The 27,747-nt window shown below is 43.6% G+C and overlaps 2 protein-coding genes across 4 annotated transcripts; both read left to right on the forward strand.

The window, feature by feature from the left end:
• Positions 1-1,205: 1,205 nt before the first annotated feature.
• Positions 1,206-3,145, forward strand: mrps12 (mitochondrial ribosomal protein S12). 2 transcript variants are annotated; one of them, XM_010900541.4, is made up of 3 exons: positions 1,206-1,357; positions 1,478-1,528; positions 2,667-3,145. In XM_010900541.4, exons 2-3 carry the CDS (start codon positions 1,480-1,482, stop codon positions 3,050-3,052), a joined length of 435 nt encoding a protein of 144 aa, XP_010898843.1. In that variant the 5' UTR covers positions 1,206-1,357; positions 1,478-1,479; the 3' UTR covers positions 3,053-3,145. The 2 variants fall into 2 exon arrangements, with proteins under 2 accessions (XP_010898843.1, XP_010898844.1); XM_010900542.4 differs by lacking the exon at positions 1,206-1,357 and having other exon boundaries at positions 1,381-1,528.
• Positions 3,146-5,771: 2,626 nt separating this feature from the next.
• On the forward strand, positions 5,772-26,027 carry kif4 (kinesin family member 4). Of its 2 annotated transcripts, none has more exons than XM_010900545.5 (31): positions 5,772-5,918; positions 6,329-6,494; positions 7,032-7,155; positions 7,257-7,371; positions 7,677-7,867; positions 9,840-9,938; positions 10,057-10,223; positions 10,337-10,431; positions 11,885-12,004; positions 12,269-12,444; positions 13,951-14,012; positions 14,107-14,239; positions 14,357-14,415; positions 14,505-14,610; positions 15,203-15,322; positions 15,508-15,678; positions 15,849-15,952; positions 16,486-16,630; positions 16,841-16,951; positions 17,049-17,132; positions 17,285-17,398; positions 17,583-17,738; positions 17,867-17,964; positions 18,315-18,444; positions 18,605-18,880; positions 20,760-20,837; positions 21,313-21,411; positions 23,233-23,406; positions 23,800-23,925; positions 24,024-24,146; positions 24,455-26,027. In XM_010900545.5, the coding sequence occupies exons 3-31, from the start codon at positions 7,033-7,035 to the stop codon at positions 24,611-24,613; spliced, it is 3,714 nt and encodes a 1,237-aa protein (XP_010898847.2). In that variant the 5' UTR covers positions 5,772-5,918; positions 6,329-6,494; position 7,032; the 3' UTR covers positions 24,614-26,027. The 2 variants fall into 2 exon arrangements, with proteins under 2 accessions (XP_010898847.2, XP_010898848.2); XM_010900546.5 differs by having other exon boundaries at positions 6,353-6,494.
• The last annotated feature ends 1,720 nt before the right edge of the window (positions 26,028-27,747 follow it).

Below are 27,747 nucleotides of genomic sequence, written 5' to 3' on the forward strand. Positions count from 1 at the left end.
AGCCATTAATGTATTAACCGCTGGCAACAAAAGTGAGTACACCCCTAAGTGAAAATGTTCAAATTGGGCCCAAAGTGTCAATATTTTTTGTGGCCACCATTATTTTCCAGCACTGCCCTCTTGGGCATGGAGTTCACCAGAGCTTCACAGGTTGCCACTGGAGTCCTCTTCCACTCCTCCATGATGACATCACAGAGCTGGTGGATGTTAGAGACCTTGCGCTCCTTCACCTTTCCATTTGAGGATGCCCCACAGATGCTCAATAGGGTTTAGGTCTGGAGACATGCTTGGCAAGTCCATCACCTTTACCCTCAGCTTCTTTAGCAGGGCAGTGGTCGTCTTGGAGGTCTGTTTGGGGTCGCTGAGCATGTGCTCTCTCTTTGGTCGACCATGGCGAGGCCTGTTCTGAGTGGAACCTGTCCTGTTCAACCGCTGTATGGTCTTGGCCACCGTGCTGCAGCTTGGCAATCTTCTTATAGCTTATGCAATCTTTATGTAGAGCAACAATTCTTTTTTTCAGATCCTCAGAGAGTTCTTTGCCATGAGGTGCCATGTTGAACTTCCAGTGACCAGTATGAGGGAGTGTGAGAGCCATAACACCAAATTTAACACACCTGCTCCCCATTCACACCTGAGACCTCGTAATACTAACGGGTCACATAACACAGAGAAGGGAAAATGGCTAATTAGGCCCAATTTGTACTCACTTTTGTTTAGTTGAGTTGTTGAGTTATTTTGAGGGACAGCAAATTTACACTGTTATACAAGCTGTACATTCACTACTTTTCATTGTAGCAAAGTGTCATTTCTTCAGTGTTGTCACATGAAAGGATATAATCAAATATTTGCAAAAATGTGAGCTGTGTACTCACTTTTGTGAGATACTGTATATATAACCACAAGTTACAAAAAACATACATTATATGTACTGTCCTCCTAAGGTGAACATGTTAAGCTGATTATCTTAAGCTGTTTAAACTGGAATATGAGTTTGTTTAAGAGGCAGTGCTTTAGCTTACATTTGTTCTCCAGCACACCCCGTCCAATTTTCAGGAAACTTTTGTGCTTATTTAGAATGCAATTACATCCATTAGCATGTCATTGCTACGGGCTACGGGACAGTAGGGGGCGGTAGTGTCTTAGTAGTGCTCTTACACATATCTGCAAAAAAAAGAGACCGAGGGAGACGTTCCATCGAATCCAATCCGGAAGAAAAAATACAATACTTCCGGCGCTCTAACGCGTTGAGTGTGTTTATGATTTTATAATTACATTTCTTATTTTTCATATTAAAAATTATTTACAGTGATAACATACATCAGTTGTGTGTCCTTGGACAGAAGCTGAAAATAATCAGGTACGATTAGAAAATACGTCGGAATTATTTTCCTTTCGTCTACCGTGGAGTGAATCGGGTGAGCCGCAAGGTTACCAGTGTGAATGTAGACGCTAAGACCTCTATTTGGCTCTTTCGCAGGGATGGCGTCATTATGCAGTCTGAGACCAGTTTTGACATCGTTTATGCAAGGTAACGTCAACAAGCCTGCCTGATTGAAAAAATGACGAATATAAACTTTGACCCGATTATATCCACTTGAGTTAGTCCTTGGTTGCTCTACCCTTGCCGATTATATCTGCAGGCTAACGCTTTCGGTATTCCGTTTGAATTGATGCACTTTTCTCCAAACACGTTGTTCCCGATTTTTGAAGTAAACTGGATTTCAAGGTGCCCTCTATCAAGTGATGTTTTCAGCATATGTTATGTATGTGATTCTGATCTGGACTCTTGTTAAAAAGATAGCAATTACCTCAGTCAATTAAGGTGGAGGAGCAATAATGCTTTGAAGTTTCTTTGATGCCTCTAATAACAGGATCCTTAAATATGTGCAGGATCTGATGAAATCAGCAGATATGCAGTGATTAACCCATTGTTCCAACACTCTCAGTTTAAGGTTGTGGTAGGACATTAAAACATCATGTAATGTTATAATATTAAGGATAGACTCTTATTGTGATGTAAAGGTGCATCGTTGATAGCCCCCGAAGCCTTTATTAGGATAACCAAGAAATAACCCCCAGATTGCTATTATTTTCTCTTTGTTACTAAGCTATTATATCCAAGTCATGAAGTCCAATCAGTCAATTATATTTTATAATGTCCTTTTTACTTCAGCTGTTGTCACATTGGTTATACTGATAACCAGCCTAAAATCTCAGAGAGCAAGCAATGCAGATGTAGAAGCACATTGTTAAGGAGAAACCTAGAAAGGGAAGACTCTAGGAAGAAACCAAGAGGAGCGGCCTGTACTCTTCTGGCTGTGCTTTGTAGGGATTGAATAAAATACCTTCAGAAGTTAAAATCGTTAATTACCAGCCAGTCATGAAATAAGTTACTGTTTTGATGAATTGGCCTTCACAACCAAACATTCAAATTATTAAGCAATGTTTATACAGGTATGATCCAGAGGACAGGTAATTATCAGTTGGCTTTCCATAAGCTAGTGTGGCATAGTTTGAATCTGGCCCACTGCTCTTTCAACAACAAATCACATCCATCTTTCCCACTCTCTTTGTCCTTAAAGGGACTCTAAATTCTTAGCTGAATTATTAAAATAAAAACATGGAAATGTCAATGTCTCTCATGGAATATTTCTACCCTAATACAGTGTCCCAGTTTGCATCCCAATGGTCGAGGCCTGTCCTCTCCAGAACTATGGCTACACTGAATCAGATGCATCGCCAGGGCAAGCCCCCACCTCCTCCCAAGAAAATCAGCGCCACATTCGGCCGCCCCCAGCTAAAAGCCGTGGTCCTGAAGACGATGATACGAAAACCAAAGAAACCGAACTCGGCTAACCGTAAATGTGCCAGAGTCCGCTTGAGTAACGGGAAGGAGGCGGTGGTGTTCATACCTGGGGAGGGACACAACCTCCAGGAGCACAACGTTGTGTTGGTGCAGGGTGGCAGGACACAGGACCTGCCTGGGGTCAAGCTGACTGTGGTCAGGGGGAAATATGACTGTGCTCATGTCGTGAAGAAGAAAAACAACTGACGAGGACATGGGACAGGGAAGGGTATGACTGTCTTTTGTTGTTATTTGTTGTGTAATAAATGTCCAAGTTTAAACTTGGTTTGGACACAGTGATCTATGTCTGCTGTAATGTACTGGTACCTTTTTAGGTAATTGTCCTCAATTATGAAATGTATTGTTTTCCATGAAAACATACTTGGAATGAGTTTGAGTCAGAAATATAGCAAAATGAATAGGATGTATAGACATTGACAAGGTTAGGAATTATAAAGGACAATTATAATTGTGTCCTTCAAACTTTACTTCCGTCAAAGAATCCTCCATTTGCACCAATTACAGCCTTCCAGACCTTTGGCATTCTACTTGTCAATTTGTTATGGTAATAGATTTCACCCCATGCTTCCCAAAAATTGGATTGGCCTGATGGGCACTTCTGTACCACAGAGTCAACCTGCTCCCCCAACAGCTCAGTAGGGTTGAGATCTGGTGACTGTGTTGGCCACTCCATTCTAGACAGAATACCAGCTGACTGCTTCTTGCCTGAACACTTCTTACATAGTTTGGACCTGTGCTTTAGGTAATTGTTCTGTTCTAGGAGTAAATTGGCTCCAATCAAGTTGCCATCGACAGGTTATGGCATGGCGTTGCAAAATGGAGTGATAGCCTTCCTTCAAGATCCCTTTTAAAAAAGCAACAAAAAATTCAAAAACAAGGACATTTCTAAGAAGCCAAACATTTGTATAGTGGTGTATCCACACCATAGTCCACAATGTTCAGGGGATTCTTGTATTTATTTAGAAACAATTATATACTGAAAATAGAAAACGGAAATCATAAGTAGACAAGAGTCCGATTTCATGAGGCCAATTCATTGGTGTGTTGTTATGAAGGTGAAGGTTTACCCCTAGGCCAGTTGAGGAATTTTATTACATGGTTGTTCAAGACATACAGTATGCATTTAGGATATTTCAAAAGGGCATTCATAATGTATAATCTAAAAATAAATATATTTGTAATCTTACATTCCTTGATTTGTGTTGCCTTGGTAAACCATCTAAAACAGCAAATTCCTATGATATACACTGCTCAAAAAAATAAAGGGAAAGCACAGTCATCACATTATAATCAAGTCAGTTAAACTTCAGGGATATCAATCTGTCCAGTTAGGAAGCAGAAGCGATTGTGAATCAATGCCATCTGTTTTGGTGCAAATGAAAGTGACAACAGGTGCACTGGAGAGGCAACAACAAGACAAACCCCAAAAATTGAATGGTTTTGCAGGTGGTGGCCACAGACAATTGCTCTCTCCTCATCCTTCCTGAATGAGGGCATCAACCCAGCAGCATGACCGGTATCTGCTCCTTTGTGCAAGGAGGAACAGGAGGGGCACTGCCAGAGCCCTACAAAATGACCTGCAGTGGACTACAGGTGTGCATGTTTCTGACCAAACTGTCAGAAACAGACTCCATGAGGGTGGTGTCCTCCTGTCCTCACAGCCCAGATCGGTGCAGCTCGATTGGCATTCGCCAGAGAACACCAGAATTGGCAGGTCCGCCATTGGTGCCCCGTTCTCTTCAGAGATGAGAGCAGGTTCACTCTGAGCACATGTGACAGACATGAAAGAGTCTGGAAATACCCTGGTGAATGTTACACTGCCTGCAACATCATCCAGCATGGTGGATTTGGTGGTGGGTCAGTGATGGTCTGGGGAGGCATATCATTGGAGGGTTGCACAGACCTTGACGTGCTAGCCAACGATATCCTGACTGCTGTTCGCTACCGGGATGAAATCCTCAGACCCATTGTCAGACTTTACACTGGTGCAGTGGGCCCTGGGTTCCTCCTGGTGCAGATCAATGCCCAGCATCATGTGGCTAGAGTATATAGGCAGTTCTTAGATCACAAAGGCATTGATGCCATTGACTAGCCCTCACGTTCCCCAGACCTGAATCCAATTGAGAACCTCTGGGACGTTATGTATCAGTGCATCTGATGCTGCCAAGTAGCACCACAGACTGTCCAGAAGCTCACTGATGCCCTGATCCAGGTCTGGGAGGAGATCCCACAGGACACCATCCACCGTCTCATCAGGAGCATGCCCAGACGTTGTCAGGAGTGCATACATGAACGTGGGGGCCGTACAGTCTACTGTCACATTATGAGTTGCTGTGATGAAATTCACGCAAGTTGGAACAGCCTGGGATTTCAATTGTTTACTTAGATTTTCTGTGTGAGTTTGAATCCAGCCCATAATTGTTTGGTGATTTTTGTTTCAATTGACTTATGTCATTTTGTTCTCAACTAATTGCACAATGTACAGTAAATATTTTGATCTTTAATGTATTTCCTTCATCGAGACCTTATGTGTTATTTAAGGGTTCCCTTAATTTTTTGAGGAGTGTACATGACAGCTGCTGTACCACTCTTCATGTGTCATGTTCATGGCAACATCACAAAATTATAAGGTTCAATTCTTGATGGCAGAGCGGCCGTTCGTTTTTATGAATCTGAGCATTAAGGAAAACTGACGGATTTTGGTCTAGCGGGTAGAATGTCACTTAGACAAGGCAACGCAAAGCTGGTTGTCTCTATGCACCGTTAATAAGTAGAACCCATTCGACTTCAAAACCCACAATGCTGTGCTAATTCTGGACAGAATCTCCCTTTCGGTTAATTTATACGTCAGTGGATGGTTAACTGGAGAACGTAGCTACACCTGGTGTCAAGAGCCATCATATCCCCAAATTGACACGCCTCCTTGGAGGTGTGGAAACGTTTGTATTTCTGAAACGGTGTGAATGGACCTCTGAATCCCAGCGCCAACATTTATTTTGGATTTGACATTTCAAGAAACCTCCCCACACATTCGTTAGTGGTTGAATGCGTGGTGAGTGTTGTTCGCTAATTGTCACTATTTTCTGACTATAGGAAATGTGCTAGTTTGCAAAAGTGCAGAAAAACGAAAACATTGAAGAGATATCTAATTGTATTGTAATACAATCTAGGCCTAAACGTGTAATCCAATACAGAATGCTTATAGCTATTGCACATTGCTACACAATTGTGTGATTTCACAATAAGTTCAATTATGGGGTACATTTAATCACTGAAAAAAAATAAGACACATGGACTGTTGCCTTGTTTCCCTTGTGGAATATCTGTAAATTAGCACTGAGTAGTCAACTATTTTACAGCATTTGCCCAATTTTATTATTTAATCGGATTTTCAAATCTTGAAATATTAATGCTATTATTTATCTATTATTATCTATTATATATGTATTCTACCACATGTAGGTAAGCCTTTTATTTTGACACAAGGGAAACCACTCTGCAACGTGACCACTCTGCCACGCAAAACGCGTGGAGGCGGAGCTAAATATTTGAAAGTGGCGGGCACGACGAGATCCATGACAAACACCCGACTGAAGTTACCTTTTGGAGAAGACTAATCAAACGTCCAGTGAGTTGTCTAACTTTCCTAAAACGACAACTGACGCATGGTTACATGCGGTTCTTTAACTAATGTTTTAAAATGTAAATGGTCTGTTATACTGTTTTACATTTAATTTGAGGTGATTAGCAAGCTTGAGTCATTTGTTAGCCAACTTAGCCTGCTAACCTACGCTTCGCTAGAAAGCTACTGTTGCACATAGAAAAGGAAAATGTTACATGGAAAAATAACATACGTTACCGTCCTTGACTAGTTAGCGATTTTGTTTGGCTGACAATCATGCATAAGGAAATGATCAGCGAAGATTTATGTATGCGGATAAGGCTAGAAATTAGATGACGTTGGCCCAAGTGACTCCAAAACAATCATACTAGCTGTGATAGCTACTGCAGGTTGTCAGCTGATTTGCGATGAATTTGAATGACGTTAGCGTAAAGTACATTTAAAATTGGATTACAGTAGTTAACTAGTTAAACTATTTATTTTTTAGTTAATCGATCTCATTACTAATCCTCTTATCCATCTGTCAATTAACTAATTTCACAGCATGCCAAAGGAGGATGATAAGTCGATTCCCGTGAGGGTTGCCCTGCGGTGTCGACCTTTGGTTACCAAAGAAATCAATGAAGGTTGCCAGACTTGTCTCACTTTCGTTCCAGGGGAGCCACAGGTCAGCAGAACAATATGCAAGACATCTTGGTCTCATGTTTATTTGATCCAGTACTGTACATAAGGAGCACACTTCTAGTCTTTAACATTCCTGATTTGCAGGTGATTGTTGGCACTGAAAAGGCATTCACATACGATTACGTGTATGATCCTGCAAGTGAACAAGAGGAAGTCTTCAACAGTGCAGTGTTGCCTTTGTTGTGTGGTCTTTTCAAAGGTACAGAGTAACACAACACTTTACTTTCATAAGACTGCCCCCCAAAAAAAACTTTGAAAAGTGAAATGACTGTGTATTTAACAAGGGTTAACATGTAGTAAAACCCCCTTCACATCTTAAAATGTTGTGGATGGGCCCTTTCAAAAGGCATCGGTGGCTCTGCCTATATGAATGTTGTCATGGAGTGATGTCATCTGGTTGCCAAGCATTGGACCACTGTTTTGCCGCAGTTTTGTGCAATTGGTCATTGGAGGAAAGGGTCCTCGCTAAACGGCAGCGACAATAATGTGTCTGCCTCTTTTCAGGCTATCATGCTACTGTGCTTGCATATGGACAGACGGGTTCAGGGAAGACCTTTTCAATGGGCGGAACCTATACGTCAGCCCAGGAGAACGAGCCCACTGTGGGCGTCATCCCCCGGGTGGTCAAATGGATCTTCCAGGAAATGGAGAAGCGTACAGACTGTGAATTCTCTTTGTCAGTGTCTTACCTGGAGGTGTGTGGAAACCTATATGCATAAATTATAATGGTTGACTGTCATAAAACAAGGCAGTGGTTTGACAAACACGATGCTATGAAGGATTCTTATAGTGTTCCTTCAGGGCCATCCACCCAAAAAGTCTTCACAGGTGGGGTTTTGTGACAAATGAAATGGCTAAATGTTTACTGAAAATGTAATGATGGAGCATTTTGGGTAATTTACCCTAGAAACATCCTATAGAGGGGACCATATTACCTCTTGTTTACAATTGTTACACATCACGTTGTCATTTCCTGCTGAAAGCTGCACATGTATTGGACTAGAGGGACCCAGTATGATGAGAGAAAAACGCAGCGGATACATGCTTAATAGATTGCTCAGATATCAGAACAGTGCTTTATCCGACTGTCAGGACAATTCTTGTTTTGAAGCCAGATTAGCTAATATTAGTACTATTAGTACACCATTCCTTTTATATTATTTTTTATTACGGCTTACAGCTCATGGAAATCAAAAATCTAGTATCTCAATATATTAGAATGAAAAATGTACAATACAGAAATGTTGACCTGAGAAGAGCTCTAATCAGCGAATTAAATCCCTAAGCCTTCAGTACACACAACCACAATTTATGGGGAAGACTGACTTGACATTGTCCAGAAGACACTCATTGACACCCTCCACGAGGAGGGTAAGCCACAGAAGTCATTGCTGAAGGGGCTGGTTGTTTGCAGTGCTGTATCAAAGCATTCATGGAATGTTGACTGGAAGGGAAAAGTGTGGTAGGAAAAGGTGCGCAAGCAACAGGGATGACCGCAGCCTTGAGAGGATTGTCAAGCAAAGCCAATTCAAGAACTTGGGGGATCTTATCAAGAAGTGGACTGTAGCTGGAGTCCGTGCATCAAGAGCCACCACGCCCAGACATGTCCAGGAAATGGACTACAAGTGTTGCGTTCCTAGTGTCAAGCCAGTCCTGAACCAGAGACAACGTCAGAAGTGTCTTACCTGGGCAAAGGAGAAAAAGAACTGGGCCATTGCTCAATGGTCCCAAGTCCTCTCTTCAGATGAAAGTTCATGTTGCATTTCATTTGGAAATCTAGGTCCCAGAGTTTGGAGGAAGAGAGGCACAGAATCCAAGTTGCTTGAAGTTTCCACAGTATGATGATTTGGGGGGCCATGTCATCTGCTGGTGTTGGTCCACTGTGTTTTATCAAGTCCAGAGTCAATGCAGCCTTCTACCAGCAGATTTTAGAGCACTTTATGTTTCCATCGGCTGAGAAGCTTTATGGAGATGCTGATTTTCTATTCCAACAGGACTTGACACCTGCCCCCAGTGCCAAAACGACTGGTAACTGGTTTGTTGCCCATGGTATTACTGTGCTTGATTGGCCAGCCAACTCGCCTGACCTGAATCCGATAAAGAATCTATTGGTTTCAGACCCAACAACACAGACAAGCTGAAGGCCGCTATCAAAGAAACCAGGGCATCCATAACACATCAGGAGTGCCACAGGCTGATTTCCTCCATGTCTCACCGCATTGATGCAGTAATTTGTGCAGAAGGAGCCCCGATCAAGTATTGAGTGCATAAATTAACATACTTGTGAAACCTGTGCAGGTGTTTTGAGTTAATTAGCTGATTTAGAGCTCTTCTCTATACATTTTATATTCTAATATTTTGAGATACTCGATTTTTGTTTTCCATGAACTGCAAGCTGTAATCATTAAGATCAAAACAAAAAAGGCTTGAAATATCTCTTTGTGTAATGAACCTAGAATATATGAAAGTGTAACTTTTTGATTTGAATTACGGGGAAAAAAAGTTAAAATTTTTTGAATAAAACTTCCATATTATTAAAATTTTTTGAGGTGCACCTGCATGTGTTATCTTTAGTTTGGATAGCAGACGTGCAATGACTGGGACAGAAAAGTATCCTGGGCATGTTTTTTTTCTAACTTTGTGTCTGATTTTTTTTATTTGCCACAGATCTACAATGAAGACATCTTAGACCTCCTTTGTCCGTCGGTATCTAAAGATAAACCATCAGCCATCAACATTCGGGAGGACCCCAAGGAGGGCATAAAAGTGAATGAACCGTTTTGAAGTTGTCTCTGTTTGACTTAAAAGCACTAGTTTAATGTAACTGTCTGGCAGAGAGATGCAGTTTGCTGTAGCTTATTTTCCTTTTGCCTCCCTGTCTTAGATCATTGGCCTCATTGAAAAAGAGGTCTTCTCTGCCCAAGAGATGGTGGGCTGTTTGGAGCTGGGGAACTCCGCCCGTACTGTGGGCTCCACCGCCATGAATGCTGCGTCTTCTCGTTCACATGCCATCTTTACCATCACGCTGGAGCAACGCAGGGGGGTGGACAAGTCAGTCTTCTGTCTTGCTTTGTCTATTTGACCTGATTCCTAATTTTCATGGTAATGTTGCTTTTCATTAATTGTCTTAATCTCTTCCTTTGATTCCAAATGTGTTCTTCCAGGTCTGAGAATGTGGTGTCAAAACTCCACCTGGTGGATCTGGCTGGGTCCGAGAGGCAGAAGAAGACCAAAGCTGAGGGAGATCGTCTGAAAGAAGGTGAGCCAACTACCAGACTTTGGGTAACCATAAAGTCTTGTATAAATGGCCAGATACTGGATGAACTTCTGGGTCCGTAACATTGTGAGATGATGTCAAAACTGGAGCAAAGAGATCCAACCTCCCTTTTGTAATAAGAGAAACTCATGGCCTCATGCGGTAGAGTGGTTCAGGGGACAAGGCCTCCAGTTCTCACGCTGCTGCCGAATAGGTTTTGATTTGGCCTTCTGATTCAGCTGCATAAATCCCTACTGGTTGTAATAAGGCATTACATGACCAAAAATATCCCCAAAAAAGATGAGCAAGTCTTCCCCTGCAACACCTGCAATTTGGAGATTTGTTCCAAACACCAGAACTGTTACTGCTTACTCATTCAAATGTATTTATAAAGCCCTTTTTATAACAGCAGCTGTCACAGTGCTTTTACAAAACACCCGGCCTTAAACCCCAAGGAGCAAACAACAGTAGTGTTGAATTTCCATGGCTAGGAATAACTTCCTAAGAAGGCAGGACTTTTGGAAGAAACCTAGAGAGGACCCAGGCTCAGAGGGGTGACCAGTCCTCTTCTGCATGTGCCGGGTGAACATATTAAGAGTACAAAGTATAATAATAAATGCATGTGAGCTGAGTCCAGAGTCTATTTAAACTTAGTCCAGGTCGGAAGCATGACCAGATGGACAAGGACAGGGACAACCTTGGGAAGGGGGAGGTGTCAGCACACTGGCAGCTGAAATCGTCAGTTATCGTCTCAATCTGCAACACAACCAGGAGGACTTTGGACAGGGACAGAAACAGGTCTTTCAAGCCAGGTACTCCTCAGGTGTGGGCCAGGACCTCATTTCCTCCTAAGTTTAAAACGGTAGGAGACAGGGAACATTTAGAAAATGCATTCCTTGGCTGAAGGCCACTATAAATCTACAAGGGTTTATAATGGAGAAGGAGAACTGACCCTACTCCCCCAGCACAATAATATAGCAGTGTAAGACCTTGGGGCTGAGACAGGGGTGTCCAATGACACTGTGGCCCTATCTGGGGGAGGCCCCGGACAGGGCCCAACAGGCAGGGAATCAATCCACCCACATTGCCAAGCAAAGGGGCACCCACCAACCGCAACCACCCTGAATGAGGGCCAAGTATTGCCAGCAGAGTACAGCCCAATTACACAAGAGTGCAACAGGGAAAGACGACAACAACAAGCCAGTGACTCTGCCCCCGAATGGCATTGGAGGGAGGGCATCCCATTGGCGATGAGAGCCCACCTGGCAAGACAGCAAGGGTGGACAGTAACAAGCCTACTGGTCACCTTCATGCCCCTGGGCCAGACTGCACTTAATCATAGACCATTACTGTTCTCAGATATAGAGCTTTATGATAGATTTACAGTGTTCATGTCTAACTCGAACCCTTTGGGAAATCGGCTGCTGATTCGTATTTATTCTCTGCTGTCCCCCAGGCATTAGCATCAACCGAGGCCTGCTCTCTCTTGGGAATGTGATCAGTGCCCTCGGTGACGAAAGCAAGAAAGGATCCTTTGTCCCCTACAGGGACTCCAAACTGACCCGCCTGCTGCAGGGTGAGCGCTTCATGGGCTGGATGAATTCAGGCCCTAGTGGCGTCCGTAGACCGTTTTAGCACAATGGAGACTTAACATGGTAGTGTCATGGTCTTGTGGGAGTCGGATGTTTAATAAAAGTCAAGAGACGCATAAGTCGTGTACCCCAAGGCATTCAACACAAAGACATATTGCTCTGAAATCTGCATGCTTCTAAGAGTTGCGATCAAATCAGCAGCATATTTATATTCACTAAGTGACACGTTGTTGATTTTTGTCCTTCAGATTCATTGGGAGGTAACAGTCACACATTGATGATTGCGTGTGTCAGCCCTGCGGACTCTAACATCGAGGAGACCCTGAACACGCTGCGGTACGCTGACAGGGCTCGCAAGATCAAAAACAAGCCAGTGGTCAACGTGGATCCTCAAGCTGCTGAAATGAAACGCCTGAAGCAGCAGGTACAGTGACCCCCGCCTACTGAGTTACCCTGTGTGCTGGGTTGACCGCTGCTATTGGCTGTCTGCAGAGAAGCAGGCGGGGTGTAGATTGAGCCTGCTGCAGTGATTGGATTAGGGATGGTGTTGTTCCCGCTCATTTAATGACACGACTTCAACTTCTCATAATCCGAGTCCCTTATCAGCAATGGGATACACAGGCAAACTCTGTCCTTAGGCCAGTAGTACAGTTGTTATTGCCCAGGTATGTTAGCATATAGCAATAGATGGTTGAATTGCAAACTGTTATGGCATTAGCATTGAGAGGCTGCTAGTCTCAGATGAAACAATATATTGGGCAGACGGGTGTCTTTGATTGTGATTAATCTTGGTAGCACTAGCCCGCTGTTTTATGTGAGTGATAATGGAATAGCAAGCAAGCAAGTTTATTTATATAGCACAATTCATACATTGAACCAATTCAATGTGCTTTACAAAGAAAACTATATGAAAGGACAATAACATAAAAGCAAATACTCAAATGAAAACATCAAAACAAATGAATACATCGTAAGATAAAACAATAAGAAAACATAAAACGATAAAAACATAGGAAGCTATAAGGCTAAACAGTGTGGTTAAGTTTGTGCTCAATCATAGGCACGTTAGAAGAGAAGTGTTCTCTTGGTCCTGGTTAACATTCTAACAGCAGCATTCTGAATGAGCTGCAGTTGTTTTACAGTCTTTTTCGGGAGTCCAGTTTAAGAGGCCATTACAGTAGTTAACGCTACTAGAGATAAAAGCATGGATGAGCTTCTCTTGGTCTCTTGGTCTTTTTGATTCTTGCTATATTTTTTAGATTATAGAATGCTATTTTGGTGACTGCTTTGATATGACTGTTAAATGTGAGGTCTATCAGAACACCAAGATTACGCACTTGATCCCTGGTTTTAATGGCCTGAGAATCCAGCTCTTTACTATTACTTGTTCTTTTATTTTTGTTGCCAAACAGAATCATCAGTTTTTTTATTTTGGTTTAATGGTAAACTATTTTGGTTCATCCAGGTATTTATGTGCTCTATACAGTGACACAGAGTCTATTGAACTTTTGTCATACGGTTCATGAGCCATATATATTTCAGTATCATTGGCATAGCTATGGTAATTTGGCCCAGAGGTAGCATATAGAGATTGAACAGAAGCAGTCTGAGAACTGATCCCTGTGGTACTCCGCATGTCATAGCCACCCTATCAGATTCATGATTACCAATGGTGACAAAGTAACCCCGGCCATCTAGAATAGGACTAAATGGTGAATTTTCACCAGTCTGGATAGTGTCTTTGAACAATGTGTGAAGGATCTGAGATGCTCTTTGTGATGAGCGACAGCACAGTAATTCAGCCTTGAGTCTTACGCTTCAGTCACATTTATAGCACACTTTTTTTTAGGAACACCATGAAGAGATGAGCGCTTTCCTAACATGTATGGGCCGTGCCCGTGGTTTTAATTGAAGTGTCTCTTGGTTACAGGTCCAGGAGCTACAGGTGATGCTTCTGCATGCACGGGGGGGTGTGGCCCCAGTGCTTTCTGGGTAACTACAACAAATGTTCCCGACCCTGTAAACGTATGGCTGGCAGACTGGCAATCCAAACCGGGCCCTTACTGACCGTGTCTTCTCTGATCAGGCCTGAGCCGGTGGAGAATGTGTCCAAGATCCTGGAGAGGACGCGTGCCCTGCAGGAGGAGAACAACAAGCTGAGCCGTGCCCTGAGCGAGGCTGCGGGCCAGACGACCCTGATGATCGAGAAGGTCATCATGGTGAGTCACCTCCCAGCGACGCTGCCTGACCACGTCCTTAGTTGTTCGCCCGTTGAACGTATTGGGTGTTGCTGTAATCTTCACACGCGTCGTGCCTCTTTCTCACCCTGCGCACAGGCCGAGCTAGCCAACGAGAAGCTGCAGAGCAAACTGGAGGAGTTGAAGCAGCACGCAGCGTATGTCCCGCCCCTTACGCGTTTCACCTTGATTTACCAAATGTTGTGGCGCACGTATGACGTTTGACAACACAACACTTGTCTTCCAGCTGTAAAGTGGACCTGCAGAAGGTCATGGAGACTCTGGAGGACCAGGAGCTGAAGGAGAATGTGGAAGTCATCCAGAATCTGCAGCAGGTTATCATGCATCTCCAGGTAATATCTGATGAGGGCACTGTGATGAACCATTCTAATGGCGCTGACGTTTGGCCCTTCAGGGGCACCGTACCTGCACACATTAGAAAACGGTTCTCAGACACAAGATGCTGATCAGCCTCTCCAGCGTTAGAACGCTACATTGTAGCCGATCCCATCAGAAAACCTGGCACATTAGCACTGTGCTAATTACACCAGGTGATAGGGATGTCCTGCAACACATTTCTTGATCCACCTTGGGCTTTTTATTTAAAAAAAAAAAATTGGCGTAAAAGTGAATTTCCCCTGTTTCACACAGTCAAGACAGGAGGAAATGTGTACATAAATTAGAAGATGCTCATAGCTTTACCTCCTTTCAATCAGTTGGCTCCATTTACTTCTTGACACCAGTCATTGTTTTGGCTCACAGATCCATTTGTGAATTCAGGGCTGGAGTGGGATGACACTAACATAATAAACCACACAAGTTCATCTCAGTGTAATTACACACGTGGCATGTTTGATCATTCGAATGGCTGAAGCCCATGTTCAGTGTAAAAAGGAGGAGCTCGTCTGCCTCCCGGTAATAATCTGGGACCTCTCATTTCTGCAGGATGAGAGTGCCGGTCTGGCAGCCACCATTGAGGCGTTGGCTGCAGACTGTGGGGCTGAAGGAGAGGGAAGCCCTAATGCCTCCTGCAGCGACGACACCCCGACCACTAACTCTCCTTCAGTGAGTTTAGTTTTATTTTTGTCATTAAGCTCTTGTACCGTGTGATTGAAGGCAGAATTGAAGTGCCTTGCTCGAGGAATTTTTTGTTACATTTTTTATTTATTCGGCACATTTGTTCATGTTGTTAGAGCTTTAGGAAACTGGTATATTTTGTTACCGTACATCCTTTTCCCCAACATACGCAGGCTGTTATTGACAAGGACTCAGAGGGCTTTACTACCCAGCATGCCCTGCGCCAAGCCCAGATGTCAAAGGAGCTGATTGAGCTCAACAAAGTCCTGGCTCTAAAGGAGGAGTTTGTCAGGAAGATGTGCCAGAACGACAGCCACCTGGAGCCAATGCAGACAGAGCACCAGGTAGGATTGGAGATGACTGACAGTTGAAGGGCAGGGGATATGGGTTGGCTGACTTATGGCTGTTTCACAGGGCTGGTGCTGAAGAATTAGATTCTTGTTTTTGACTGGCTGCTTTAAACAGAAATGTCGGAGCAGAGTTAACTTATGATTGACTAACTGTTCCCCTCCAGAACAACATCACAAGCCTGCAGATGTCAGTGGGCACTTTGCAGAAGGAGAAAGAAGACCTGATCCTGGCTCTCCACTCTGCCAAGAAGGACGTCAATCAGGCTAAGTAAAGTCCTGGACTTCTTTGTGCCGTTAAACCTAAAATATTGCAGCGTTTTTATGTTTAGCCTGTCCACTTTATTCGGGTACCTCCCCAGACAGTGAGTCACAGGGCCTCATCTTGCATCATAAAGCAGACAGACATTAAGACATCCATTTATCTTTCAAATTAACATTAGAATGGGTGAAACCCTTGATTTGGGTCAATCCAATTTATTTTTATAAAGCCATTTTCATATCGCTAGTTGTCAAAAGCATGACTGGATGGACAGGGGCAATCGGGGGCGGAGGGGGGCACAATAATATAGCCGTGTAGAACTTTCCCTATGGTGGTGTACCGAATAAACAGGCTGCTGTGTTGAACTGATGTGATGGTTATATGTTAAGAGTTTCCTTTTAGAGCCACGAGCTTGGTTTGTGAGCACTATGCTATTTAGTGGTTCCATTCATCTGCTCCTAGAATGCAGGCGTGTCCCTGTCCTTCCTGTTTTGCTCAGCAGTCGTGTCCCTGTCTTCACTCTCTGTCCATCTCTCCTCCAGGCTGAGTGAGCAGAGGAGGAAGCGTCTGCAGGAGCTGGAGGGTCAACTCACCGACATGAAGAAGAAGCTCCAGGAGCAGTCCAAGCTCCTCAAGCTCAAAGAGTCCTCGGTCCGCAACGTGGCCAAGCTCAACCATGAGATTCAGGTATGACAGTGTCTGTCTCCATCTCCACTCTGCGGCTGTGCTGTATGCCGGCGATATGCCAGGGACTCACCTGATCAGCACTGGTCTTTTACGGACATCGAGAGATTCGGCTGATGGATTTGATCATTCAACTGTTGTCTTAATCTCCAACTGGCCTAAGGATGGTATTGTAAGACACGGTTGTTGATGGTGCTTGTCTTTGTCTTGTAGGCTATGAAGAGCCAGCGTGTGCAACTGATGAGGCAGATGAAGGAGGACTCTGAGAAGTTCCGAGTGTGGAAGAACAAGAAAGACAAGGAGGTTCTTCAGCTCAAGGAGAAGGTGCGTGCGCTTGTGTATTCTGTACATACGGTTTGCTGATTTTGTTTCCATGTGTTTATTCCTCTTTCAAATGAAACCCATTTCTCCCCTCATTCAGGATCGTAAAAGGCAGTTCCAGATGGTGAAGCTTGAGAGTGACTTCCAGAAACAGGCAAATGTCCTTCGTCGTAAAACTGAGGAGGTGAGGTCTAGCTCTGTCATAACATGCATTTTGATGTGTTTGTCTGCAAAACCAATCCGGCAGTAAGTGTTTGGTGTTAATTAATTCAAGAGTAGGTTTTTAGCTAGAGAGCAGTGAAGGCTTATTCTCATTCTGCTGGTGTTCTCACGCAGGCCGCTGCAGCCAACAAGCGTCTTAAGGACGCCCTGCAGAAGAGGAGTGAGGTGGCCGAGAAACGGAAGGATGTCCAGAACAGAGGGATGGAGGGAGCTGCTGGAAGAGTGAAGGTCTGCTGACCTTTTGTTTGATTCTGCTTTAGTCATTTGTATTTCATGGAGATGAATCAAAGAATCACCTTCGAAGTGACACGTTTTTAGTCTGTAGCGGAAATCCTGCCTGCATGAGGGTTGGTGTGTTATATGTGACCTACATCCGACCTGTGCTAATGATGTTTGTGTTCGTGGGGGACAGGCGTGGCTCCTGAACGAGGTGGAGGTGCTGGTGAGCACAGGGGAGGCGCGGCGCCACCTGCAGGATCTGCTGGAGGACCGTAAAATCCTGGCGGAGGAGATCTCCCAGCTCAAACAGCAGATGGAGGCAGGGGTGAAGCCCGCTGCCAAAGTCCGGGTGAGTGGAGACCCCTCTCGGAGAGATTCGCTGGAATCCGCTTTAACTGAACAGCAATTGCCTCTGTTCCCCTACAGTTGTTAATATGAACCCCACCACCACCACCCCCCCACCCCATTCTTCCACAGCGTCGGACCCTCATCATCTCTGAGCTGGAGAGTCGGGGAGAGCTGGAAGCGTCTCTCAGCAAACAGGTGGACAACCTGGAGACAGAGATCCATCTACGGTGAGACTGACTGTCCTTTCCCGTTATCTCCTAAGCAAATACATTGACTTACTGTTAAAGCAATTCAGAGGTTTTCATGACTGCAGCTACCCGGCTTCTTCCACTACCATTGTGCAGGTTTTTTCTGTTTATCGTTGGGGCTTCCTGACCATTTTCTGACCTGGAGAGTTGCTGCTGTGTTTTTCAGACTTTCTAAAGCCTACGTGTTTGCTTTTTGTTCGTTGTTATATTCTGTTGACGGAGTGTTGTGATCGCTGCTAGTTGTGAGTTCTTATCTGTTCTTTGAATGACGTGAATGCCCACTTGTGTGTTTGGACCAACACTGCCATATGATTCCATTGTTTTCTTAGGAGTGCCCAGATAGCTGACCTTCAGCAGAAGGTTCTGGATGCAGACAATGAGGGACGGTTGAAGCAGCGTTGGGACAACATCACTACATTAGTGGAGGCCAAGTGTGCTCTCAAGGTCCTCATGTCAGAGGTGAGCTACGCGCTTATGCGTTGAACTGCAACATTTTGAGTCTCTCAAATCCAGATTCTGTATGTCTTGTTGCATGTTGTTTTCTGCCTTTTATCCTACCCAGTAAGCCCTTGTTTAATTGTATAATGCATGAGAACCAACAAGGCCAATGCTTCCACAGCTGGTGTCTGCCAAAACAGCCAGTTCCAAGCTGGAGAGTGAGCTGAAGCAAGAGAAGAGCAATGTGCTGGACCTGCAGAAGACTCTGTGTGACGAGAGGAAGCTGATGTCCACTATGGACATGGAGCACCAGCACCACCTGGTGGAGTTGGAGCAGAGCCACCAAGAGAAGGTCCTGTACCTCCTGGGCCAGCTGCAGAGCAAGCCGAAGGAGAAAATGCAGGAGGAGGAGACTTCAAAAAGAGAGAGGGAGCTTCTGCAGCGCCTCAAATTCCAGGCATGTCCCACGGTTCTGTCCGTTTGTCCGCCCTGGTCAGTTTGCTGGGGTGGAGATTAGCTTTCACTTATCATAGCCACGCCCACCATGGTAAAATCTTACTATTGCTGCTTGTTTTCCCACGTCAAAGATATAGGCAGAGAATGTACACTGCTCAAATAAATGACGGGAACACTTAAATCACAGATCAGGTCTCGATGAAGGAAATATATTAAAGATCACAATCTTTACTGTACATTGTGTAATTTGTTGAGAACAAAATGACATAACAGTCAATGGAAACTAAAATATCCAACCGATTATGGGCTGGATTCAAACTCACACAGAAAAACTAAGTAAACAATTGAAATCAGAGGCTGTACCAACTTTTGTGAATTTCATCACGGCAACTCATAATGTGACTCAGTAGTGTGTAAGGCCCCCACGTTCTTGTATGCACTCCTGACAATGTCTGGGCATGCTCCTGATGAGACGGTGGATGGTGTCCTGGGGGATCTCCTCCCAGACCTGGATCAGGGCATCAGTGAGCTTCTGCTAGGCAGCTTCAGATGCACTGATACGTAAGCTCCCAGAGGTTCTCAATTGGATTCAGGTCTGGGGAACGTGAAGGCCAGTCAATGGCGTCAATGCCTTTGTCATCCAGGAACTGCCTACACACTCTGGCCACATGAGGACGGGCATAGTCCTGCACCAGGAGGAACCCAGGGCCCACTGCACCAGCGGAAGGTCTGACGATGGGTCTGAGGAATTCATCCCGGTACCAAACAGCAGTCAGGGTAACGTTGGCTAGCACATGGAGGTCTGTGCAACCCTCCAAAAATATGCCTCCCCAGACCATCACTGACCCACCGTCAAACTGGTGATGCTGGATGATGTTGCAGGCAGCATAACGTTCATCTGGGTATTTCCAGACTCATGTCTGTCACGTGTTCTGTGTGAAACTGCTCTCATCTGTGAAGAGAATGCAGCGCCAATGGTGGACCTGCCAAATTCTGTGTTCTCTGGCGAATGCCAGTTGAGCTGCATGGTGCTGGTCTATGAGCACCGGTCATGTTGGAGGACATCGGGCCCTCCTGCCACCCTCATGGAGTCTGTTTCTGAAAGTTCAGGAACAGTTGTCAGGAACATGCACACCCGTAGCCTGCTGGAGGTCATTTTGTAGGGCTCTGGCAGTGCTCCTCCTGTTTTTCCTCACACAAAGGAGCAGATCCTGGTCCTGCTGCTGTTTTGATGCCCTTTTACAACCCTGTCCAGCTCTCCTTGTGTAACAGCCCGTCTCCTGGTATCTCCTCCCTGCTCTTGTGACTGTACTAGGAGACACAGCAAACCTTGCGACGCCAGGAGCTGGACTGCCTGTGCAACCTGAAAGGGCTGCAGGTATCGCTTCATGCTACCTGTAGAGACAAGGACACTTGCAAAAGCAAAACTATGAGAGGAATCAGTCAGGAAGGACAAGGAGAGAGCAATTGCCTGTGGCCACCATCTGCAAAACCATTCCCTTATTAAGGGCTGTCTTGCTGTTACCCACCTGTTGTCACCTTCATTTCCACCAAAACAGGTGACATAGATTCACAATTCCCTATGCTTCCTAACTGGACAGATTGGTATCCCTGAAGTTTATTTGACCTGGTGTTATACTGTGATTACGTGTTCCTGTAATTTTATTGAGCAGTATATAATATTCAGAATAATTGAAACCGCTTTCATCTAGCATGATAAACAGAAGCTTGTTATTAATTTCCAGCAATTCGGACCTGTAGTTCCAAAGCCTCGCTGCTGTCAATCCTGGGCTATTCTTGTCGTCGACCCTGCCCGCCCGGTCCGTTAATTGATCAGGTTGAATACAAGTCTGTTAGCCTCTCTAAATGTCTGTCCACAGGAGGATGAGATTGACAAGATGCGGGAATTGAATGAGCAGAACCAGAGGCTAATGGAGGAAAACGAACAATACAAACAGGTAACTGCATACTATACATGTTAAAGGTAACTGGAAAGGATCCGAACAAATGTGTTCATCTAACATTACGGTTTACTATTTGTTGATCTCCATATTACGCAACTTGAGTTTTATTTGAACATAATGGTACATACTGTTTTACTGTTTGATGCTCATAACTTCCTGTTTTATGTAGCATATTCTCACCCCTGTGGCTGAAAACTGTAAATCATTAACTTCTGGAAACATGAATATGTTAATCAAACGTGTAAATAATGGAGGGGCAGTTTAGACTTACAGGAGGCCTTGTAGAGAGGTCCTTGCAATAGAGTACTGATGTCCATGGTGGTAGACACACATGCAGTGGACTTTTGTGGTCATGCAGCGTGGAACCTTTAAAGACTGGTTTAGTCTCATCTGCTCTCCAGAGATGGAGAGAGTTGTAGCAAGGGCCAGTGACTTGGCAGAATGCTCACAGCTTATTCTCTGTTCCCAGAAACTGACACTTCTCCAGTTGGCCAGCGGGAAAAGGCTCAACCACCCGCCAGCCACCACTCAGTCCCCAGATGACTCCTTTGAGTATAAACCCCCAAAGGTAGGCAACGGAAAAGCCCAGTGAGACTACTGAGTTAGCTGGGATGTGAATGGGACTGACTGTACAGCGTGGTGCTAGCATTGACATGGTGGTGGGTGTCATTCCAATGAAGAGTGTGTACCAAAAACGTTCAAGAAAAGGATAATAAGTGCCACCTTTTTTTGGTTAACTACCAAGCCTGATTTGGGCAAGCCCTGCCAAATATAAATCAAAGTGACTTTGTCCTTAATCGTCGAACAAATGTTATCAGCACACCGATTGTAGAGGTACATATAGCCCCAATCACAATACATTCATGGTTTCAATTTAGTTCAATTTAGGTTTTCATGTACATCAGTATGAAAAGGGTTACAAAGTAGGGGTGTAATGATTCATTTTAACAACGATTTGATTTGTATCACGATTCGTGGTTGTTGATACGATTCAAGGCCGATATTGGTTCATTTAGAACGATACGGTCCGAAACGATTCAGTGACTTGAAATCGATTCAGTAACTTTTTAGCCAAAAATTCAACCAGTGTGACTGAAATAAATACCTGCATACTGGACAGTGCAGGTGAAGTTTCCTAGATTCCTGTTGAATCAGGTATCAATTAACTATGGATATAAACAAACAAGTAAACTACAATTAATGGCAAATGCATTCCCATTTCATTTGAATAAAGTGCAACCAACACTAGGTTGAATTAACAGGAAGTTAAAATGTTCTGCTCTCATTTTCAATAATCAATACACTTTCAATAAGTACAGTAAGTGCAACCAACATTTCAACAGTAGGTTTACCTGCTACTTCTGCTTTTGTTTTTCAACATAAAAATACTACTATATTAATATCAAAAATAAAATGCAACATTTCTTCAGGTTGAATTAACAGTAGGTTTACCTCCTACTTTTGCTGTTGTTTATCAACATAGAAATAATACAAATACAGTATTAATATCAAGAATGAAGTACAACCAACACTTTCCACACACTGGACCGCAATGGTGGCTTGATAATTTCTCGCTCGTCTGCTTCTCCTCTGCCATCTGCCATGCTATGTTTTGTTGTCTTTACGCTGCTGCTGGCCCGGGGCGATGACGTCACGGATAGGTAGACTGAATCGAGTAACGTTTATCGCTTTTAACATTAAAAGTTCTAAGAAAAAACATTCCTATAAAGTCCAATGGGTTATTTCCTAGTATCGATAAAATCGATTGATTACATTTTAAAACGATGTTAGATCGATATATGTCGTCCGGAAGGCCAAACTTGTTGAGCACAGATCGATGTAGTTGGATCATAGGAATATAAATCGATACATCGATGTAGTAGATGGATCGTTACACCCCTATTCCAAAGCCATTTCTAAGGCCCTGTTTAGGACAAAATCGCACCCAAACTAGGCACAAAGTAATCTTGAAAAATATCCACGATCTGTGATCATGACCGAAGTGTTAGTACACTGCTCACAAAAAAGAACAAGTTTGCCAAAAAACACCTTGATGTTCCTTGAGTTCTGGAACAATGTTGAATGGACAGGAGTCGAAAGTGACACTTTGGCTGAAACGGGCTCTGTTATATCTGGTGGAAAACCAAATGCTGCATTCTATAGTTAAAACCTCATACCAATGGTCAAGCATGTTGGTGGTAATGTCATAGTTGGGGAATTATTGGGTGTTGCTTAAGCTCTTTCAAATACATGTTTTGTTAGCTCAGGATCACTTTTATGTTCAGAAATATGCCAAAGATTATGATGGGGCAAATAGTTTTCCAGGGTGCTCTAAGCCAGTGCTGAGAGGATGTCCCAGTTCACTACTGGAGTTTGCTACCTTCTACAGCCTAAAGGCCGGCGGTTCACTACAGCCAGGGCTCCTCTGAAGATCGATATGGAAGAAATCGAGTCTGCCTCTGAGTCAGACCAGGAGGACGAGGAGGACGACTGGTGTCCTGAGAAGAATGACAAAGGCCATAACAGAAAACACTCCAATGTCAAGAAACCCAAGGCAACAGGGGTGAGACTTGGACCTGATGTGTATTTTTAAGCAACAAGGCACAAGTGGTGTGGTGTATGGTCTATATACCACATCTAAGGACTGTTTTTAGACACATTACATTGAGGCGTGACTGGACACAGCACTTACCTGTGGTTTATTGCCAATATAACACAGAATGGCTACTAACGCAATTAGAACTGGAAAATACCAGATGTATACTTAAGCAATAAGGCGCAATGTGGTGTGGCATATGGCCAATGTACCATGGGAAAGAGCTGTTCTTGTTAGCCAATCCGTGTTCAAATCCAGCCGGTTTATTATGAAGTATTTAAGTTGTTGGCATTACTGATGGTCATATCACAATCGTCAGGCATTTGTGGTGTTGTTGACGGTGTATTTCTGTCCTGTCAGTGTGCTTGTAAGGGTCGCTGTGGCAACAAGCTGTGTCGATGCCGTAAGGGAAAGATGACCTGTGGGGAGAACTGCCAGTGTGACCAGGAGAAATGTCGCAACATGGACAGCCAAAAGTCTAGTATAGTGAGTGGAAATTCCTCGTTGTTAAGACTTGTACACCATGGTTCATTTAACAGGGGAAGAGTTTAATTAACCACGATGTCCCCTTCCTAAAAAAACAGGACTCCAGCGTGTTCCATGATGATGATGGGTCCAAGGACTCGGTTTCTATTCCTGAAGATCCTACAGCCATTAGTCCCGGGGATGCCACGTTTTTTAAACCGCCCTGTGTCACTCCTACTAAGGTAGGCAACGTCTCCTTACCATCGATAACAGGGTTTTGACCGAAACGAGTGACGTCCTCGTACTCGTAGACGTGCTGTTTAGGTCGTCGCGAAGCCTTTGTGACGTCCTGGCAGCGACGCAGCGGGCAGGGCAGGTTGGTGGCTCGCTAAATGGCCACCACAAAGTAAAGAGGCAGAAATGGTGGCAAATTAGGACAAGAAAATGAAACTAAATCCGATGTGCTGGTATTAGTCTAGACTTTAGGTATCAGTGGTTTCAGATCATTTCATTTATCTGCTGAAATTAAGGTCTTCTTGTGTTCTTATAGCTTGTGAGGAAGACTGTCTCTGTCGCTGAGGAAGAGGAGGAGGAGGATGAAGACGACGAGCGGAACACGGCCAGCTTCTTGAAGAAAAAGAAACGAGTCCTTACTAGCTTCCAGAACAGCTTTTTTTCTGCATGTACCCCCATCAGAGAAGAGTCTTAGGTTGGGAACAGCAAGTTTGTGTGGAACTAATTTAAACCCTTAGCCTCTGCTATGAGGTAGTCCTTCCATCTGTTCCTTTTGTGTGTTTTTGTCCGTGTTAGTCATTTTCAAAGTCTTTTTAAATGTCCTTCGTTCTTTCTTTGTACCAATTTTAAATTACACATCACTCTTATCTGTCAGACTCTTAGAGGGCACTGGAAAATTCACTTTACTGTGAACTGCCTTACATTTTCTAATTATGAGGGCTGAAATGCACTAACAAGCTGATCAATCAGATGATCAAATTAAGGAATTATTTTCTCACTTGAAAATGTATTAGGTTCTATGTAACAGGCTTGTTTTTTTAGAAATGTTATACATAATAAATAATTCAGGACTTTTCTGATGTGTAAAATGTTTGTTCCATAAGGAATCTCTAGTTCTTTACTTAGTCTTCAGACGTTTGTCAAATCAAGAGACCCCTTTACTCTATTAGTTTGAAATGTAGTCGGTATCCACAAGGCATTATTGCAGTGTTTCTGCTGTACTCCAAGCCTTTGTAATGCTACAGTCCAAAGGTAACAATCTACTCCGGAGTGCTGGTAAGTGAAAGAAATCTATCTATATAGAGGCAGTTTTGTCCCAAATTCAAAATGTCGGTGTTTACGAATGAGCGCTTTTGAAACCTATGCTGAAATTTATTCCAGCCCCGGGTGATTTGGATGATAAGATTCTGGAAACATTTAAGGGGAGACCAAAAATGACAGTCTTGTGATACCCTGTTATCAGGCATTAGTAATTCATATCATTAATTGCCTGAAACAATTGTATCTAGCTATTTGTCATTATGGTTATGGTTCACACAGTATTAGTTTGTTTTAGTATCCTCTCAAATGGATATGTTCTGATAGGTTACTGATGAGGCCGTGTTAGGGAGATGTTTGTGTTGCGTCTGAACAGAGCTCATAGGGGAAGAAATGTGACTGCACCGCACAGTCTGCCAACTGACTCAAATTTAATGGGGTCCATGTCTGCAGAAAATCAGCCCGAGTTCAGGTATGCTTAATCCTCTGTCCTGAATATGAATGTCAAGGCTGTGGAGCCAACCAGTTGTTGGGTTTCTATGGATGAATGGCTGGGAGGCATCACTCCACTGAGGGTGACCATAAGCCCCAACCTCTGATGTTTTTAAATACTTTGCTGGTTCTGTCCATCACAGACTCTATAGCACAATTTAATTGTGATTAAAAAAAAATCCAACCCATAGCTACATATTAAACAGTATTCTGTGTAATTCTTTCGATCATGCTATTTATGAAATGTTTTGTGTACATGTCCGTATAGTGGTGTTAATGTGAAATATTGTAGTCTGAAGTCTGAATTGGTCTATTGGCTGCCTCTTGTATTGGTGAAAATTGAATTAGTGTAGCATACATGTTTGTTAGTCACTTAATCAAGTAAAACATTTTTTGACAGTAACTGTCTTTTGACCTGTGCATCTTATTTTTAGTTAGGACCTTGCTGCTCTGCCTTTGAAAAGAGTAGATGTATGACTCATCTGTGGGGGTGTATGTCTGATGGAGGAAGTTGGCTTTGTAGTAATAGTACCTGGAGGCCTCTGGCTCACATCTTCCAGCCAAAATACATACTATATCCCTGCAGCGAAAGTGTCTTCCTGCCTCTTCAATGTCAGAATTGTTCACATAAATAGATGAGGCCATATTTATGGGAGATACTTTATATATTCAACTGCTGACATAGTTGTAGAAGTGTGAATGAATTTAAGAAAGTGATGAAGTGACATTTTCAGTTCAAGGGCAATACATGGAATCAGAATGATATCTGACACATTAACATTTTAGTGTTTATCCCACTATCTCTGGGCAGGTGTCCAAATGTTATCATGCCTCAGGCTGGCAGCAGAGGACATAAACTTTCCTGGAATGTGCAGAATGCTTTTTTTCAACTGTACAGTATTGTTTCAACATCTTTAAATGCTGAACCTATGTCACCTGGGAAAGTCCCATTTTAGATGACATGTTGAAGTGGAACAGATTCTAGGAGATGTCACCGTTTATATGTGGGATCAGGCTGTGCACAGCAGAATGTAGCAGTCAACTGAAGAACTGCTGCACGTGTTCAGACCGAACCCCAGCTGAGATGTTTACTGCAGTAGTTATGAACAGTTCATGCTCAAAGCCACAGAAAAGTTGCTGTGTTAAAGCAGTTCTTAAAAAAGTGGGCTAAAATTTCTCGACAGCAATGTGAGAGACTGTGAGTAACTACGAAAGATAGGGTGGAGCTCTTCCTTTGGTTCTGGGCTAACTGGTTGCAGTCATTGCCACTAAAGGGCTCATTTCCACTTTATTTAATATCAATAGATTTTGGATGAATACATTTGAGGCTCTTATATCATCTCAACACTGAATCACAGCTGTACGTAGAAAAATGTTGGGCTATCACTCATTTTAGATTTCTATCCTGATGCTTGATGAGACGACCTTTCAAGGATACCAATAACTGCATAATATGATTTCATTTTGCTTCATGCTGTTTTCAAGTCTTTGTTCTGGTACCAGGGGGTGGAGTTATCATGTTGCTGAGGCTGTCTTTATTAAATGACTTACCAGCTCAACGTAGTGAGTAGTTGGCAGCCCTTGCAAATCTGTAATAGAGTACTTTAATTGAAGATAAGCAACCCACTGCAAAATGATTGGCTGCTACAAGTTTAAGTTCTTTCTTTCATACAGCATAGGGGGATTAGAGGGCCCTGCATGTTTTCTCTTCAGCCCTGCTGTCTTGATCTGCCCAGCTCAGCGCTGAGAAACCTCACTGTCATCCATTTTAAGCACTGACTCAGAGCTGCCAGCAATCTGCGGAGTTGTGTAAACTTACACTTTTATTGCAAGCATGTCACTTTCTGACTTTGGCATCACTTCCACACCATACCTATGAAGGATCATGGGAGAATGGGTCTTTGGGCCTACATGCTTGCTATTTTGATACCGGATACATTAGTTGGTCATTTAAACAACATAAAGCGGATTCATCCCTATATAGCTGACCACAGTTATTGGTTGTGAACCCTCATTCATAAAAACATAATCACTACTTCAGATTTTAGTGAAGCTGATGTAATTGCAGGGTGGGATACA

Source organism: Esox lucius, chromosome 7 (assembly GCF_011004845.1).
Source record: "Esox lucius isolate fEsoLuc1 chromosome 7, fEsoLuc1.pri, whole genome shotgun sequence".
Classification (NCBI taxonomy): Eukaryota; Metazoa; Chordata; class Actinopteri; order Esociformes; family Esocidae; genus Esox; species Esox lucius.